The 17,601-nt window shown below is 38.1% G+C and overlaps 1 protein-coding gene across 3 annotated transcripts in view; it reads left to right on the top strand.

The window, feature by feature from the left end:
- Window positions 1–17,601, top strand: part of SUGCT (succinyl-CoA:glutarate-CoA transferase) — a 1,062,570-nt gene that overhangs the window by 104,308 nt on the left and 940,661 nt on the right. For all 3 annotated transcript variants that reach the window (XM_056113530.1, XM_056113532.1, XM_056113531.1), the window contains exon 9: window positions 1,525–1,668. In XM_056113530.1, coding sequence (XP_055969505.1) covers window positions 1,525–1,668 — 144 coding nt within the window. The remainder of the gene's footprint in view (window positions 1–1,524; window positions 1,669–17,601) is intronic.

Genomic DNA, 17,601 nt, shown 5'->3' with positions numbered 1-17,601 from the left:
GACAAGATCTCTGATGAAGTGTCCAAGCAAGCAAGCAACAGGGAATGCCATCAGCTGTTGTATCTGTTTTATACCTAGATGGTTGTGTAGCTCAAACTCTGTGTTCCATAAACTAAAGATTCTGGCTTTACTTACCACAGTGATTCTAAGCCTAGAGCATACAAAAGTCTTCTTTGAAAAAGAACTGTGTAGGGGCTGTAGCGATAGCACAGCAGGTAAGGTGTTTGCCTTGCATGCAGCCAACCCCAGTTCAATTCCCAGCATCCCATATGCTCCCCCAAGCACCACCAGGGTAATTCCTGAGTGCATGAGCCAGGAGTAACCCCTTTGCATAGCCGGGTGTGATCCAAAGAGAAAAAAGAAAAAGAACTGTGTAAAAGCAAATGTTCTTTGTGTGTATGGTCATCATATATATCTATATATATATATGTATGTGTATATATGTGTGTATATATATATATACATATATATATATGCGCTTATGTGGCGATTATACCAGATTTTCTGTCCTTCCTCCCACCCTGGGAAAACCCCTTACCCCACAGGGAAAAACATACTGTTCAATATCTCTTATAAGTTAACTTATTTAAATTCAGCCGCTTCATTTTTAGATATAAAATAAGGTAAAATATATTGAAAATGTACTTCAGCATGTTTTTAAAAAGTTTTATTTAATTTGAATGTTTTCTTAATGGGGCTGGAGCGATAGCACAGCGGTAGGGCGTTTGCCTTGTGCGCAGCCAGCCCGGCCCAGCCGGGTTTGATTCCTCCGCCCCTCTCGGAGAGCCCGTCAAGCTGCCTGTCAAGCTACCGAGAGTATCTCGCCTGCATGGCAAAGCCTGGCAAGCTACCCGTGACATATTCGATATGCCAAACATAGTAACAAGTCTCAAAATGGAGATGTTACTGGGCCTGCTCGAGCAAATCGATGAACAACGGGAGGACAGTGCAGTGCAGTTTTCTTAATCAGTAAGACATACTGTAAAAATGCAATAAATGGGGGCTGGAGCAATAACATGGGGATAAGACATTTGCCTTGCATGCGGTCAACTCTGATTTGATTCTTGGCACCCCATCTGGTTCCCCTGAGCGCTGCTAGAAGTAATTTCTGAGAGCAGAGTCAGAAGTAACTTCTGAGAATTGCCAGGGGTGGCCCCCAAACATAAACAAACAAATGAACCAAAAAAAACTCAACAAGAAATGGAATAAATATAAATATGATTTTTTTTTCTGTTTGGGTCACACCTGGTGATGCTCAGGGTTTACTCCTGGAGTTACTTGAGGGACAATACAAGATGCCAGGGATTGAACCGAGGTTGGCTTCGTGCCAGGCAGACACCCTACTCACTCTGTACTATTTATTGCTCCGGCCCTGTATAAATATACCTTGACATTAACAGATATCCATAGTAGAAGTTTGCTGTAGCTTGTTTGTTTCTTTGTTTATATTATACACACAACATTTGAAAAATAAAGATTTGAATATTTTTCTTTTTCCATTTTCTCAACCCACCCCCGGATCAGGATGGAGATCCTGTTCGTCCTGGAGTGGCCATGACTGACCTTGCTACTGGCCTGTATGCCTGTGGAGCCATTATGGCTGGATTGATACAAAGGCAAAAAACTGGAAAAGGATTGTTCATTGACTGTAACCTACTGTCATCTCAGGTAATGATCCAAATAGCATTCAGACTATGGTGTAAGAGCGTACATAACTCAGATACTGTCTTGTACTCTTACTTTGTGTATTTTCAGATCAAAGACTATGGTTACAAAGCTATAAACAACCAAAACAAAGTATCATGAATAACACTTTGGTGTATAGAGTCCACTTAACAACATTAATGTTGAACTAGAAGATGGTTAGAAAAGTCTATTATGACTTTTGTTTCAAGAGTATAGTTGCTCCTATCTCATTGTCACATCACTCTGTAATTCTTTTTACCAGAGTTTCTTCATTTTGAACCCTTTAGGTATACTGGTAAGGCCTGTGAACCTTTCCTCACAATTATAAATTTAAATGTATAAAATAAAATATTTAGAATTACGAAGTCATTCATCATTGTTACTTATATTGGAATAATATAACAAATATAATATTTTAATATAATGTGCATACACCACTGAGATATTGTTATTATATAAGCTATAAAAACAACCTTCAAAATAATGTTCAGGGGTACTGGAGCCCATTCCCACTCAACTTGGCTCCCCAGCTCTGTTTTAATATGTGGTTCTGAGAATGTGTTGCTGCTTGAGCTGGGCCACCTTTGTGGTGCTTGGTGGTTATCTATGGCCACACCTGGCAAGGCTTGAACCCTAGGACTCGACTCTTTGATGGTTGAGGGGGTGCTTTATGTTGCCACGAACTTAACCCAGCTTGGGTGCCCTAACCCCTGTGCAATTTTCCTGCCACAAGATACTATTATTTCAATGTAAAGGTAAGGTAAAGGCCCTCCCGTTGATCGTTGATTTGCTCGAGCGGGCCCAGTAACGTCTCCATTGGAGACTTTGTTGTTACTGTGTCTGGCATATTGAATACTCTCAGTAGCTTGCCGGGCTCTCCGAGAGGGGCGGAGGAATCGAACTCGGGTCAGCCATGTTGGCCGCTTGTAAGGCAAACGCCCTACCCGCTGTGCTATCGCTCCAGCCCTATTTCAATGTAAAATCAGTATTGTTTTTGTGTGTTCTAATAACATAGATTTTGTTTTCTGGGTTTCTCTCTCTCTTTGTTTTTGTTTGGGGGCCACACCCAGCATTGCTCAGGTGTTATTCCTGGCTCTGCATTCAGGAATCACTCCAGCAGTGCTCAGGGGGAACAGACAGGATGTTGGGGATTGAATAGTTTGTCCATGTGCAAGGCAAGCATCTTACCTGCTGTCTATCTCTCTGGCTCCTAACATAGATGAATTTTGCTAACACATTAAATCACAAGACCTATGTATTGAGTCTAAACTACAGAGATTTTGCAGAAATGCTTAGCACAAAAGATATTTGATATCTAAAAACATAATAATAAAAATGTTAGTTTTTGGTGATGAATTAAAATAATTAAAAATGCTGCTAATACTCTTGTAGTTTATTGTCTGTATTTGTAATTATAGAAAATGGTAAATTTTAGAAGCGAATTAATATCAAGACATAATAATTTCTTCTTATTCAAGTAAATTACCAGAATTCTTGGATAAAGAACTGTTAGCTAATGTAACCATTAACATGTTGCTTATGCTATGCTAAAATTTACTAAACTGGTGAAATGAAAAGGTTAACTAACTCTGAAGCTAACATTTTGCCTCCTTTTTATTTGTTAGACCCAGACGCTGTACCATATATGGAAGCTGATTCTGAATAGATGATTTTTTTAAGGATTGAAAAAAAAACCATCTAATTTGTTCAAGGAGACATTTACTGTGGGAAAAAAATATAGACAGAGACCTCAGTTGGGAATTTTCAGATTTAAGTGACATTCATGGGAAAATCATAAACTTGGAACAATGTTTTGGAGATTTTTTTTGGCAAAATTAAGGAGGTGTATAGAGGTTAAAAAATCAGTATGATTGAAAGCAAACTGCTATGCTTGGGTTTTTAACAGTAGCTTTGTGATACAGTTAGGATTTTAATGGTTATACAAAACTAATAAAAGTCTTGGATCTACCTGAAGATACTCTTTTTCCTGAATCTTATGTACATTTTAAACATTTGCTGTAAAAAAGAAGTAAAATTTTCATGTAAATTAAGAAAAAAATTATTAAAAGGACTCCTTTTAAATGAGTGGTCTATTTCTATAACAGAGCGACTCAAAAGTTAGGCTTGTTTATTTTTGGGCCACATTCAGTAATGTGCAGGGGCTATTCTTGTTTTTGTGCTCAGTAATGACCCCTGCAGTGCTCAGGGGACCGTATGTGGTGCAAGAGATCTAAGTGGGCTCAGTTGCATACAAGGCAGTTGTTTTACTCTCATCCCTGCAAATATCATTCTTAAAAATAGAAGTATTTTCTTCTTTTCCTCATTATATATCTTTGAGGAAATTGAGGTGAGTTAACTGGCTAAAATTGCTTGTGCTTTTAAATAAGCATGGAAATACCCACATGTGTTGCCTGTTTAGTTACAGAGAGCTCTAGATTTAGTTTAGTATTTTTCTGTAATAATCTTTTAAAAATTATTTTTTTACATTTTGAAATTAAAAAGAAATATTAAGGCATCATGATTTACATAATTACCTACAGTTGAGTTTCAGGTGTACAGTATTCCAACCCCCGTTCCCCCAGCAATGTCAACTTTCCTCCACCAGTGTCTTCAGCTTCCCGCCCACCCCTGCTTTCCTCCTTGAAAGGCATAGTTTAAAGTTTGCTTGTGGTAGTTTGGTCTCATGCTTCCAGTGTTGTTGGCTCTGCTGTTCATACATAGACCTCACCTCTGTTCCACTTATGTGACCAAGCCCCTGACCCTTGCTGCCTCTCACCCCTTTCTTCTCACTCCCACCTGGGTTTTTTTCCCTTCCCCGTTCTTCTCATTTCTATGGTCTATAGTCACAGTTTTCTTTCATTTGATACCTTGTATCCCCTCCTTCTGTTGTTCTTCTATTACCACAGGTAAGTGAGATCATCTGATATTTATCCCTCTTTTGATTAAGTTCACTTAAAATTATGTCCTTCAGTTTTATCCAATTTGCAGTGAATTGCATGATTTCAGCATTCTTTGCAGCTGCACAGTGCTCCTTTGTGTATATGTACCCTTTCATTACCCACTCATCTGTTGTTGGGCACCTAGGTTGGTTCCATGTTCTAGTTGTTGCTTTTCAGCAAATGTTTTTGTGTCCTGGACTTAGATACCAAGAAGTGGATTTGCTGGCCTGCATAGCAGCTCTATTTTCTGAGAAAACCCCATACTGTTTGTTTTCCATAGAAATTAAGCCAGACAGCATTCCCACAAACAGTGAATGAAAGTTTCTTTTTCACCACATCCCTACCAAAACAGACTTTGCATTTTGGGGGGAATGGGGAAGGGGTCCAGAATAATTGCCATTCTTTAAGATAATATCTCATGGTCATCTTGATTTGGATTTCTCTGATAATAGCTAACGCTGAGTATTTTTTATATGTTTGTTCATCATCCGTTCGTCTTCTTCAGAGAAAGATCCCTCCATAACCACTCCCCACTTTCTGATAAATTTGTGAGGTTTTTGTTATTGTTGATCTTTGTGAGTGCTTTATGTATCTTGGATATCAGTCCTTTATCTGATGTGCTAATATTTTCTCCCAGTCAGTAGTTTTAGTCTTTTAGTTTTAGCTTGTGTTTTTTTAGCCATACAGAAATGGAATTATCTGAAAATACATCAATAAAAGTCAATTTGTGATGACTGATTGCTATATGATTTTAACGTATGTAAATAAAGACATTCAAATCATTTAATATGATATAATGCTTATTTTCCTTTACATCAATCACAGTACCTCAATATAAAATGGTGATCAGAGTTCCTCAGTAAAAATGGTAAATAAAAACATTAAATTTGGGGAGTGTTTTTTCACTGTAGGTACCCACACCTTCAGTGCTTAGGGCTTACTTCTGGCTCTGTGCTCAAAAGTGAGTTTTGATGCTGCTCAGGGACCACATAAGGTCAGACATCAGTTGGCTGTAGGTAAGGTAAGTACCTTAACCCTTATACAGTCTCTTGGTTCCTGTAACTAATTACCTTGTCAGTAATAATTTTTTATTTCTTGTTTTTTTTAACCAGTCCTTGCAATTTCTACCTATCTTGTCTTAGATCTGTACTATGTATAAGTGTTCTCACTACTACCTTGACAGCTTTAATTATATGTTAATGGTTGTTTAGCTTTGAGAAAACTCGCTCACAGAGCATTGTACAGTTTCATTTTTCTTCTAGTACTTAACATAGAAATAGAATTTATAATGTGTACGTGTGTTTCCTTTGCCTGTAGGTAGAATCACTGTTTCAAAGTGTGTGGTGAGAGCAAGCTTATGCATACATACATCTCTGCACATATTTCAGACATTTTTTGTCTATATTGTCCATTTTGTTTCTTGAGACTATAAGTTCTCTGAGTATAGTTATCTGCTTGTTCTGACTTAGAGTGATACCCTCAAATCTTAGTCCAGTATTTGTCAAATAGCAGACTCTCCCCCAATTTTGAGATCAATGAGGGAACCATGGTTACCCATGGGAATGTCTCAGAGCCATTGTTTTCTAGGGAAGACTACAAAGAGATCAAAACCACTGACTTAGAGTAAATCCTTGATATCAGCTAATAATGACATGATTTTCTTTTTACTTACATGGTAGATGTGATTTAGTCTATTTTTCTAGAGATAGCAAACTCAAACATCACTCCATTTTTATCATAAACATGTTGATATTCTTTTTCTAGAGCTATTTACATCTACTATTTCAAATCATCCTCATAATAATCTCATGAGATTGGTAAGCAGGGTGGGAAATTTTATTCCTATTTTACTTTTAAGGAAATAGGCTAAGATAGGTTGACCAGCTTAAGCATACCCAGACATAACTTGTGTTTAACCAGAATTTTCTGGCCTTCAGTTTTTGACATCCTGCTTCATGAAGGGAAATGATTTGGCACTTGAAGGACAGGCAAATTTCAGTTTTCCTGTGGTGGAGCTTTATAGGGGGGAAGCTAGGGGGAAGTGGAAGCAGAGGAGCACTCCAATTCTCAGTGAGTAAAAGACAGTGAAAAAGACCCTCTTCCCTCCAGCAAGCCACAAGGCAAAAAAAGACATTGCAGAACTGTGACTCCTGAGTTATTTAGTGATGTTTAGATCCAGCGAATGAGAATGATTAGGAATTGTGAACCGTAGACAAATGTTTCCATTGAAGTATTATAATTGAAAAAAATAGTATTTGGAGTTTTTTGATGATTGAACAGTTAGAGACAAGCCAAGGTTATAGGAGAATTGCAGGTAGTAAATATCTGTGGTTCTCTCACAAAATAGAGATCACAGTTTGGCTAAGATTGTTAATGGTTTTTATATAGCAGGGTTAGGAATCTAAATTTATTAATTATTTTAGTTTGGTTTTTGGGTCATACTTTGCTGTGTCCAGGGCTCACTCATGGTTCTGCATTCAGAGGTCACTCTTAGCAGGAATGGGGAATATATGGAACATTGGGAATTGACCCTGGGCCAACTGTGTGCAAGGCAAGCAGCCTGCCTGTGGTACTGTCTCTCTGGCCCAGGGATCTGACTTGAATCTTCCTTTTTTGGTGGCTGGGGCATACTTGGTGGTGCCCAGCAGTTACTCCCAGTGAAGATCAGTCCTGGATACTATCATGTATAGTACTTGCACTGGCCTAGAAGGCATCTCCCCAGCCCATGAATTTCCTTTTTTTTTTTAGTGATTTTTATACATTTTATTTTCATAAATAATTTCACTATAGGGCTGGAGTGATAGCACAGCGAGTAAGGCATTTGCCTTGCACGCAGCCAACATGGCTGACACAGGTTCGATTCCCAGCATCCCATATGGTCCCCCGAGCACCGCCAGGAGCAATTCCTGAGTGCATGAGCCAGGAGTAACCCCTGAGCATCGCCGGGTGTGACCCAAAAAGCAAAAAAAAAGCAAAAAAAATAGAATTTCACTATAGAAGGTGTGGTCTTCTTTATAGAACTTCTCCAGCTCCATGTAGAACTTCTCAATTTTTTCTTCATCATAATTGGATGTTGGTGTGTATCAATGGAGATAGAAACTGCCAGCAGTGAGCCACATCTATTCAAGTGTAATCATCTGATTCGGGTTATTAGGCATTCGAATGAATCAATGCTCATGGCAAGGTTTGTGTTGACAAGGACACCAACACCACCAACGCCTGTTTTATCGCATGTTCTGAGGAACAATTCTTCTCTAGTGTCGAAAATGGCGTGATGTGATTCCTTCTCGTCTCAGTCAGACCCATGATGTCGTACTTGATCTTCTGCACTTGCACCATCAGGTCCTAGATGGATGCTTCTGATGCCAGAGTATGCGCATTGAAAGTACTAGACAGTCATTTTTGTTCTTCTTTGTTTTGGCAGCCTAGTTCGGCCCTGAGATTTTATCAGCCTCTCCTTGGTCATCCTTCTTAATGCTGCCATATTGGGGGCTCTTTCAGAGTCAGGGGAATAAGACCCACTGTATTTACTGTTTTTGGCATATTGAATATGCCACGGATAGCTTGCCAGGCTCTGCCATGAGGGCAGGATACTCTCTTGCTGAGCTTGCCGAGGCTTTTAGGGAGGCCTCTAATCTCCCTTGCAGGTGTTCCCATGGTTCAAACCATATTTGAACCCCATCAAATATAGTGCAGTAATAGTGAAAAATGGGTATTAAGTGTCTATGATGTGTCGTGCTCTGAATGCAGCAGTTATGTGTACGTAGGTCGAAAACTCAACACGACGAATGACCTGGCACCTGAACTGCACAGGAGGAAGAGAGCGGCTTGGAACACCTTCAAGAGCATCGAAGAAATAGCTAAGAGAATGAATAACCTCTGGCTCCAGGCACATCTCTTTGACTCCACTGTTCTTCCTGCATAGACATAGGCCTCAGAGACCCAGACCCTATGAAAACAGGATGAGAATGCTATTTGGGTCTCCCAAAGAGGAATCGAAAGAGCTATACTTGGAGTATCATGCTTCACTCAAGTGAGAGAAGGAATCTGGAGTTCCGAACTCCTTGGACGATCGAGAATCAGGGTTGCAGTCTTGTTTGCCCAGGCATCAAAAATCAGATGGACTGGACACGTAATGAGATTTGGAGACAACCACTGAACTAGAGCCATTACTGACTGGATTCCATGGGACATCAAAAGATCGCGTGGCCACCAACCTACGAGATGGTCAGACTTCTTTGTCAAGACCCTAAATGAACGGTTTGAGGCTCTTTGTGTTCCTGGAGTGAGCAGGCGCCACTGGGCTAAACTAGTATGCGACAGGGACAAATGGAGACGTTACTGGTGTCTTTCGAGCAAATAGATGAATACTGGGATGTCAAGTGATCGAGTGATCAAGTATTTCACAATAGTTCATTACAGATAATATTCAAACACCCACCCAACTAGCGAGCATCTTCCAACCACAATAAGAGGGAAGTGTGTTAAGGTTGTTGTATTTCATTCTGGGGCTGTTTATGCCTGTACATACAAGAATACAAGCAAGTATATTAAAACCAAACACACGTGTGCTAGTTTAGATATATCAGTGGGCTAGAGTATAAGAGGTCATGCCACTGCACTCCAGGAAATACTCCATCGCTCTCTTTCAGGAGCTTTATTTTATAGCCTCTGGATCTTGGCCGTTGATGAGATTACATGGCACTGGGGGCAGTTTGTGGTTGTGATTGCCAAGCTACTGGAAAACTGGGGACCAGGATGGAGGAGGCCCATTCTGATCCGAGCAGGTTTGGAGATCTCAGCCACAAGTCCCACATACCTGGGTTCTTCTGTCGGTTCTTTCATGCCCAGCCCATGATTTTAATCTCCTCAAGTTTCTATTTCTCTAGCTCTACATTTTGTTAGGTGTTAGATTGTCTTCAGACCAAAGGTTTTGTCTCCATGGATACTTGCTACAGCTACCATATTCCGAATAGATGCTGAGTTATGAGCATGTGAGAGTTTTACAGAGTAGCGGTATGGATGATTTATACTGAATATGACCTCCTATGGAAGGTATTTTCTTTCTTGGAAACCACTGCAGCCCAGGTTCTTTTCCTCTGAGTCTTTCCCCTCACTGAGTGCCTTGTTTCTTGCCATCCTCTTTTCTTCTCACATATGCTTCCTTTGGCTTGGACATCTCTTTAATATTTTTTCTCGTGATGTTTTTCTTTCTTATATTATTCCTTAGAATTTCTCTTATTCCTTGTATTACTTTTCACATTGTCTTCTCCCTTTTAATCCATTTTTGACTATTGGAGCTAATAGTGAATGTTGTAGCATCCTGATTTCAGATCTTCCATTTTTACACCATATCACTTAGAAAGGTAATCGGATCTTTCGGTTTTTCCTGTAGAAGAAAAGATAAATGCCCTTCCCCAGAAATCCCAGAAGTCAAAACCATAGACTCTTTAATTGTGTTAAATGATCATTATGAGACAGTTGAAGTGATCAAGGCTTGAAAGATAGAAAGTGCTTCTGGATTTAAATCATTCCTAGTACTGAGGGTAGGTAGGGTTTGGATAACAAACTTCTGTCTAAGGAGGTCTCTCCCCTAAGAATGATGTGATTATCGCTTGACCTCAGAAGAGGAAACAGGAGCCAATCCATCGACAAATGGTTTTTATACACATGCTGAAATAAGGAACAAATGAGATAAAGAATAGGAAAAAACATTTCTAAGTTTGAGTATTCTGCTGATCAGTAGTAATTTTTACTAGATGATTCAAAACCAGAAGAGAAAGAAGTAAACAAGAAATCACTTTTAAAATCATGTCCAAAAATTTTATATACCTAGGAATCAACTAAGGAGGTAGAAGACTTAGCGAGCTATATCTCAAGAAACAGAAGTGTTGGTGGGGATGTGGTGAAAAAGGAAGACCCATTCCCTGTTGAGCATTTTTCTTGTTCACCTCCTGTTGGGAAGTGATATGGAAATTTCTTTGGAAAGTAAGAACACAGCTTCCATATGATCCAAAAATTCTACTTATTGATATCTCCCCCACTCCAACACAAAATCTATTTGAAAAGTTATGTCCAAACTTCTCTTTTCTTAAGCATTTAAATACAATAGCCAGGTTATGCAGGTTATGGAAATTAACCAAATGCTCAGTCACAGATAAATGAATAAAGAAATTTATATATATATATATACACACACAAATGTGTGTATACACACGTATGTATGTGTATGTTTATATATGTATATATATATGTTTACATATATACAGAGATGCAAAGGAATATGATGTAGCTATAAGACAGGATTAAATTTTGTGATTCACTACAACTTTGATGGAATTCAGAATATCATGTTAAGCAAAAATAAGTCACGGGGGGATGGGGAAATGTCAAATGGTCTCACCTGTGGTTTGTAGAAGAAAAACAAAGAAAGTGACTGTATTGGACAATGATAAAACCCTTGCTTTGGATTAAAAAACAGATTACAAATCAGTGAGAGAGTAGTTCAGAGGAATAAAATGGACTAGAAGCAATATGAGTGATGATTTTTGGGCACCTTGGCGGTAAGGTGTACATCAAAACCATAAATGTTAATAGTACTGAAACCACATTATCCAAACTATAGAAGGTTATTAAAGTATTTCATAGTGTCTGGTTAAATGTGCTGATGGTTAAATTGGTTATTGATATAATTATAACTTATCATAACAAGTCTTTTATTTTTCAATTTAAGATAACATTTATAGATTGTAGATACAAAAACCAAGCCATAAATTGATTAAAACCTGATTTATGTAAATTGAAGTGCTACTTCTAGATCCTTTTCAAAGTAATATAATAGGAACTGTCACTCTTAAAAGTGCAATCCCTTTCTCCTCTTTCATATAAATATCCACCTGCATTAAACAAATAGCCTTGTAACTTAATTTAAGCTGCCTGGGAATTTGAAAATGACTGCGATTTCATGTGGAGGTAAAAAATAATTTTTCCACTCATTTTGATGATGTTACATAGGATGACAAATGAGTGACTATAACATTCAATATCAGTTACTAAAAATGAAATTTTGCACTGTCTTTCCTAAAAATCTACAATAGACAAATTACACTTGATTTGAATGAGAACTAATTATTAAGTCAAAGTTGATTGCCTCAACCACAACAAAACCATTTTATTGTAGAGACATGACAGTTCCCAGGATGTGGTTTGTAGTTGGCACCACATTTTTTTGTAATTTTAAGTCTATAAACTTTTAACCCTTGTCATAAAATTCTTTGATTTTTTTGAGTCTTAATATGATTTAAAACTGTCAACTGAAAATTGTCTAACGTCAGCATCTAAACTGTTCTTCAGATGATATTGGTAAATAACAAGGAAGTGGCTTTAGATGTGGTTTCAATTATTTAGTTGCTTTTATTCTTCTATTGTGGCTTACAGAAATATCTTTTGGAAGTTTAAATATCCTTCCTGTATGAAATTGCAAACAGGCTCCTCTAATTACTACTACAATGAGTAACTTTTCATTATTTTTTAAGCTTCAGTTGTCCATAATTATTTTCACATATAGAATGTTTTAGAATTTTGATGTCATCATGCTTTCTCTCTACTTTTAGATATTATGTTTAGGTAGATGTTTACTTTCTGATAATTTTGAGGTAATTTTATATAATATAAAATTCACCATATTTGTAGTAAAAGATTAATACATTTAGTAAATACAGTGATCAATGAAATCATTAACATAAATAAGACTGAAATAAATTCTCATACTGTCACCTCTGATCTCTTACCCATAAGTCTAGAATGGATTAGATTTGAGTCTGGAAAAGATATAAGAGTGGGTAGATTAGGTCAGAGACCGTTTTGTCTTCTGTGTTGTTAGGAGCTTTGTGTTCATCAGTTCTTTCTTCCAAAAGGTAGTAATGTGATTTAAATAACATTTATGTAAAGATAAATATAATTCATTATGTTTATTACTATTGTTTCATTTTATCTTCTAAGTTGAAAAGAAATGAGAAGATTTCTGTATACTCATTTTAAAGCATCATGGACTTAGGACATTATACTTAATGCTAAGTCATGTCTGAGAACAGTCTGTAAATATGTGGAAATTTTGGGAAAGATAATCAAGTATATAGGAAGGAAATGGAGATTGAAAGTTGAGGTTATGCTGAAAGAAAAAGTTTTGATGATCAAATGAGTATGGTAATCTAAAATTTATCTTTTTTTGAATGTAAAGGATGGAAATGTAGAGAGGGAATAATCTGTGAGCAAGAAAGTAGAAAATATGGAGTAGGGAGAGCTGAAGAGAGGATATATTCAAAAGCTTCTTGAAATCAGGTCTGTGTTTTTCTTTTAATTTCCCTTTAAAAATGAAATATAATAATGAAATACTATGCAGCTCTAGGAAAGGTAAAAATCATACAATTTGACACACTGTGAATGGAACTAGAGGAGATCATGCTGAGTTAAGAGGGCCAAATGGAGAGGGACAGAATGATCTCTCTCATATGTGAGATTTAAAGGCACACAGCAAAGGCCACAGGCAGCACAAGAAGAGAACTGTTGACACAACTGAGTTTGTTTGCTTTGGGGCCATATCCAAATGATTCTCAAGGCTTACTTCTGCCTCTGCACTTAGAGATCATTCCTAGAGGAATAGAAGTACCATATGTGGTACCAGGAATTGAACCTGGGTTGACCATGTGGAAGGCAAGTTCCCTACCTACTGTATTCGCACTCTGACCTACAACTGATTTTTTTAAAGGTGGGGGGTGTGGTTTGAAAAGTCGGGTAGTTGGAGACTTTGGTAGAAGGAGGTAACTGGTGAGCAGTGTGGTATTGGAATTATGTACATGGTGAAACATCATTAACAGTATTATACATCATAGAACCTCAATAAATAAAGTTAAAAAATTGAAGTATAACGTGACATTTTAAAATGTGATATTGTATTGTATTACCACTTGTCTAGTTAGCATTCATCACTATTTATAGTTACATGATTATTTTTGTGATGAAAATCTTAAAGATTTACTTTCTAGTAACTTCTGAGTTTGTGGTTTGCAGTACATTATTATTTTAAATCATCTTACTATATATCATATCCATGACATTTATTTTATAATTAAAAACTTGCTGATGTTACCTATCACCCACTCTCTGTCAACCATCAGTCTTTTTTTAATATCTGTGAACTTTGTTTAGAGTCTACATGTGAGATTATATATGTATATATATGCATATATATGTATATACATGCATATATATGTATGTATATGTCATGTCACATTTTCTTTATCCATTCATCACTCAGTGGACACTGAGACATTTCCAGTATTTACTGTCTGTTTTTGAGTTAATGTTTTTTTGTGTTCTTTGGCTAAGTAAGTACACAGAGGTGGAATTAATGGTGCACATAGGAGTTCTTAAAAATTTTTAATTTTCTGAAGAACTTTAGCACTGCTAAATACTGGATACACCAATTTATGTCTTTGCAGACTGTGAAAACTTTTTGTTTTCTATACATCTTTGCCATTATTCACTTTCCATGTTTTTGATAATAGCCACTTAAAAAGGTGTGTGTTGATATCTCATTGTGCATGTTTCTTGGGGTGTATATCTCAAGTGGTACTTAGGAACCCTGGGGTTCCTCTCCTGGTGATCTGAGTCAACCAGGCCTGCACATCAGTGTACGGCTGAAGATGTGGTGCTGTGAGGGCCCTAAGCTTCTGTGATCACCAGGGCCAGCCTGGTGGTGCTGCGGACCTTGTGGTCAGATTGGGGCCGCTACCTATACATGCAACACTTTGAACCCCTGTGTTAACCTGTCTGGCTTCTTATTGTGCTTTTAAGTTCCCTGGTTACTTCCATGGCACATGTGGAGATGGGCCAGAGTGATAGTACAGCAGGTTGGTTGCTTGCTTTGCACACAGCTGACCTGGTTTAGACCCCCAGCATCCTATATGGTCCTTTGAGACTGCCAGGAGTAATTCTTGAGTGTAGAGCTAGAAGTAACACCTGAGCATTGCTGGGTGTGGCCCAGAAACAAACAAAAGCAAAACCAAAAGAAAGATTAATGAAGTTCAATAATGAAATTGGCTCCAGATTTCTGTTTCTGGGGTTTTTTTTTTAATTGATTCACTCTTACTAGTAATAAGTCAGTTCAGATTGTGATTCATTCTGTAAAATTTTATGTTGATAAAATCATGTTCATACATAATTTCTATGGTCCTGTTTCTCTGGTATTGGCTGTAATATTTCCTCTTTCATTTATAGTTTTATTTACTTGAATCCTTATTAAATGTACATGTGAGTGATTTTGTTTTCCCCCATGATGTAGCCAAAATTTGCTGATTTTTTTTTCTCTTTTTAAGGAACCAAATATTTTCTTGCTATTTTCTGTTTCTTTTAATTTTATTACTTGAAGCACGGTGAGTTATAATATGTCAGTGATAGTGTTTTATGCACACAGTGTTTTGACACTACACACTCCAGCAGTGTTCTGTTACCTTCACTATTGTTATTAGTGATTTGTTATTTGTTGTTAGACCTTGGTATCAGTCCTTTAATATGTATGGTGTGTGAATTATTTCTCACATTCAATAGAATGTCTTTTTAAGTGGTAGGTTTTTTTTAACAGTGAAGAAGATTTTAGTTAATGCAATCCTATTTTTTATCCTTTTGGTCTGGAGCGATAGCACAGCGGTAGGGCGTTCGCCTTACAAGCGGCCAACATGGCCGACCCGAGTTCGATTCCTCCGCCCCTCTCGGAGAGCCCGGCAAGCTACCGAGAGTATTCGATATGCCAGACACAGTAACAACAAAGTCTCCAATGGAGATGTTACTGGGCCCGCTCGAGCAAATCGACGATCAACGGGAGGGCCTTTACCTTTACCTTTACCTTTACCTTTTCCTTTTTTATCTTTACTTTTGATTTTCTTGCCAATAACTGAAGAGAACACTAAAGTTAATATAGATTGTTTTCTCTGTGTTCCTTCAATATAGTTTATCTAAGCTAGGGAGAGCGCTAAAACGGTGTAATACTGATCTGCATACAGAGGGCCTGGGTTTGATCTCCACTGTTCTACAGTTTTCCAACACTGCCAGGTGTGAACCCCAAACAAAATACTGTGGTTTATATATTCCAGTCTTTTTTGGGTGTGCTCACAACAGTGCTTGGAGGTCAGTCCTGGAGGAGTGCTTGTGGGGCCACTCCCGGCATCAGACACTGCCAGGGATTGAACCTGGGGCTCCTATGAGAAGAACAGGTGATTTTGGAGCTGGGTCTCCAGTCAGGTCTGTCTTTAACCCATTTTGTATTAACTTGTGTTTGTGATGTGAGGCAGTGACACAGTTTGATTATTTTGCGTGTGACTAGTTTATGTCAGGTGTTTGTTGCCTTCTTTCCTTTCCATTTTTGAAAACCCTTCCTCTCCCACCTTTTCTTACTGTTAATGACTTCTGGGTCTGCACTCAGGATTGACTTCTAGCTCGCTTGAGAGGCCATATGAAGTATAAATCTTTCACAGTCTTCTATAATCTGATTAATAGGTATTTGATTCTTTTTGATGTGGTTTTAGATTAGATTTATTTCTTTGCTTCTAGTTAATTATTTTCATATCAAATGTAAAAGATTTTTGCATGTTATTTTGTAGCCTGCTACTTTAATGTATTTGTATTTTCCTAATAGTTTTTTAGTGGTGTTTATAGGATATTTGTATGCAAATTATAATGCAGTAACAAATAGTGATAGTTTAAGTTCTTTTCCAAGTTGGACCTCTTTTTATTTCCTTTCCTCATTGCTGTAACTAAAAACTTCATTTCTAAATTGAATATTGATGGTGTAGAGAAAACACTTGTCTTGTGTCATATTTTTTTAAATTTTTATTAGTGGAACATCATGAGGTACAGTTGTAGATTTATAATTTTTTGTGCTTGGGTTTCGATTATACAATGATCAAATACGCATCCCTCCACCAGTCCCATTTTCCACCACCATGGATAATATCCCTCCCACCCCCATCCCCCCATCCCACCCTGCCTCTGTGGCAGGGCATTCCCTTTTGTTCTCTCTCTCCTTTTGGGTGTTGTGGTCTGCAAAAGAGGCATTGAGTGGCAAACATGTTCAGTGCATAGTCCACTTTCAACATGCATCTCCCCTCCTGGGAGGATCCTCCAAACACCCTTTATTTGGTGCTCCCTTCTCTATCTGAGCTGCCCTTTCCCCTAGAATGCCTGCCTGGCCTCTAAGCTATGGAGTAATCCTCCTGGTGCTGATCTCAGCTATTCTTGGGTATTAATCTCATATTTTGTTACTTTATATCCCTCAGATGAATGTAATCTTTCTATGTCTATCCCTCTCTTTCTGACGCATTTCGCTTAGCATGATACTTTCCATGTAGTGCCACTTGTATGTAAATTTCATCACAAATCACAAATCACAAATCATCCTGTTAATCATCGATTGCCTCGAGCAGGCCCCAGTAATGTCTCCTTCATCCTAGCCCTGAGATTATATTCAAGGCTCTTTAGGAGAATGAGACCCATCATTGTTACTGGTATTTGGCACATTGGGTACAACACAGGGAGTTTGCCACACTCTGCCCTGTGGGCAGGCTACATTCGGTAACCTGCCAGTTTGTCCAAAGTAGGAATGAGATAGTAAGATGTCATAATAGGATGTCACGCGGCCGCATTCAGTTCTGGGAGCTGGTTTTTAGAGTCTCTGAGTCTTGGCCATTGATGGGATTACACGGCGCCAGGGGGCCAGTTGGTGTGAATTAATGAAGGGTACATGAGGCGATAGCACACTGGTAGGGCGTTTACCTTGCACGCAGCTGACCCGGGTTTGATTCCTCCATCCCTCTTGGAGAACCCGGCAAGCTACCGAGAGTATCCTGTCCACACGGCAGAGCCTGTGGTGTATTTGATATGTCAAAAACAGTAACAACAAGTCTCACAATGAAGATATTAC

The sequence above is a fragment of the Sorex fumeus genome, unplaced genomic scaffold (assembly GCF_029834395.1).
Source record: "Sorex fumeus unplaced genomic scaffold, SorFum_2.1 ptg000020l, whole genome shotgun sequence".
Lineage (NCBI taxonomy): Eukaryota > Metazoa > Chordata > Mammalia > Eulipotyphla > Soricidae > Sorex > Sorex fumeus.
The sequence above is the reverse complement of the archived record's forward strand: the minus strand, read 5'-3'. Positions and strand labels throughout refer to the sequence as shown.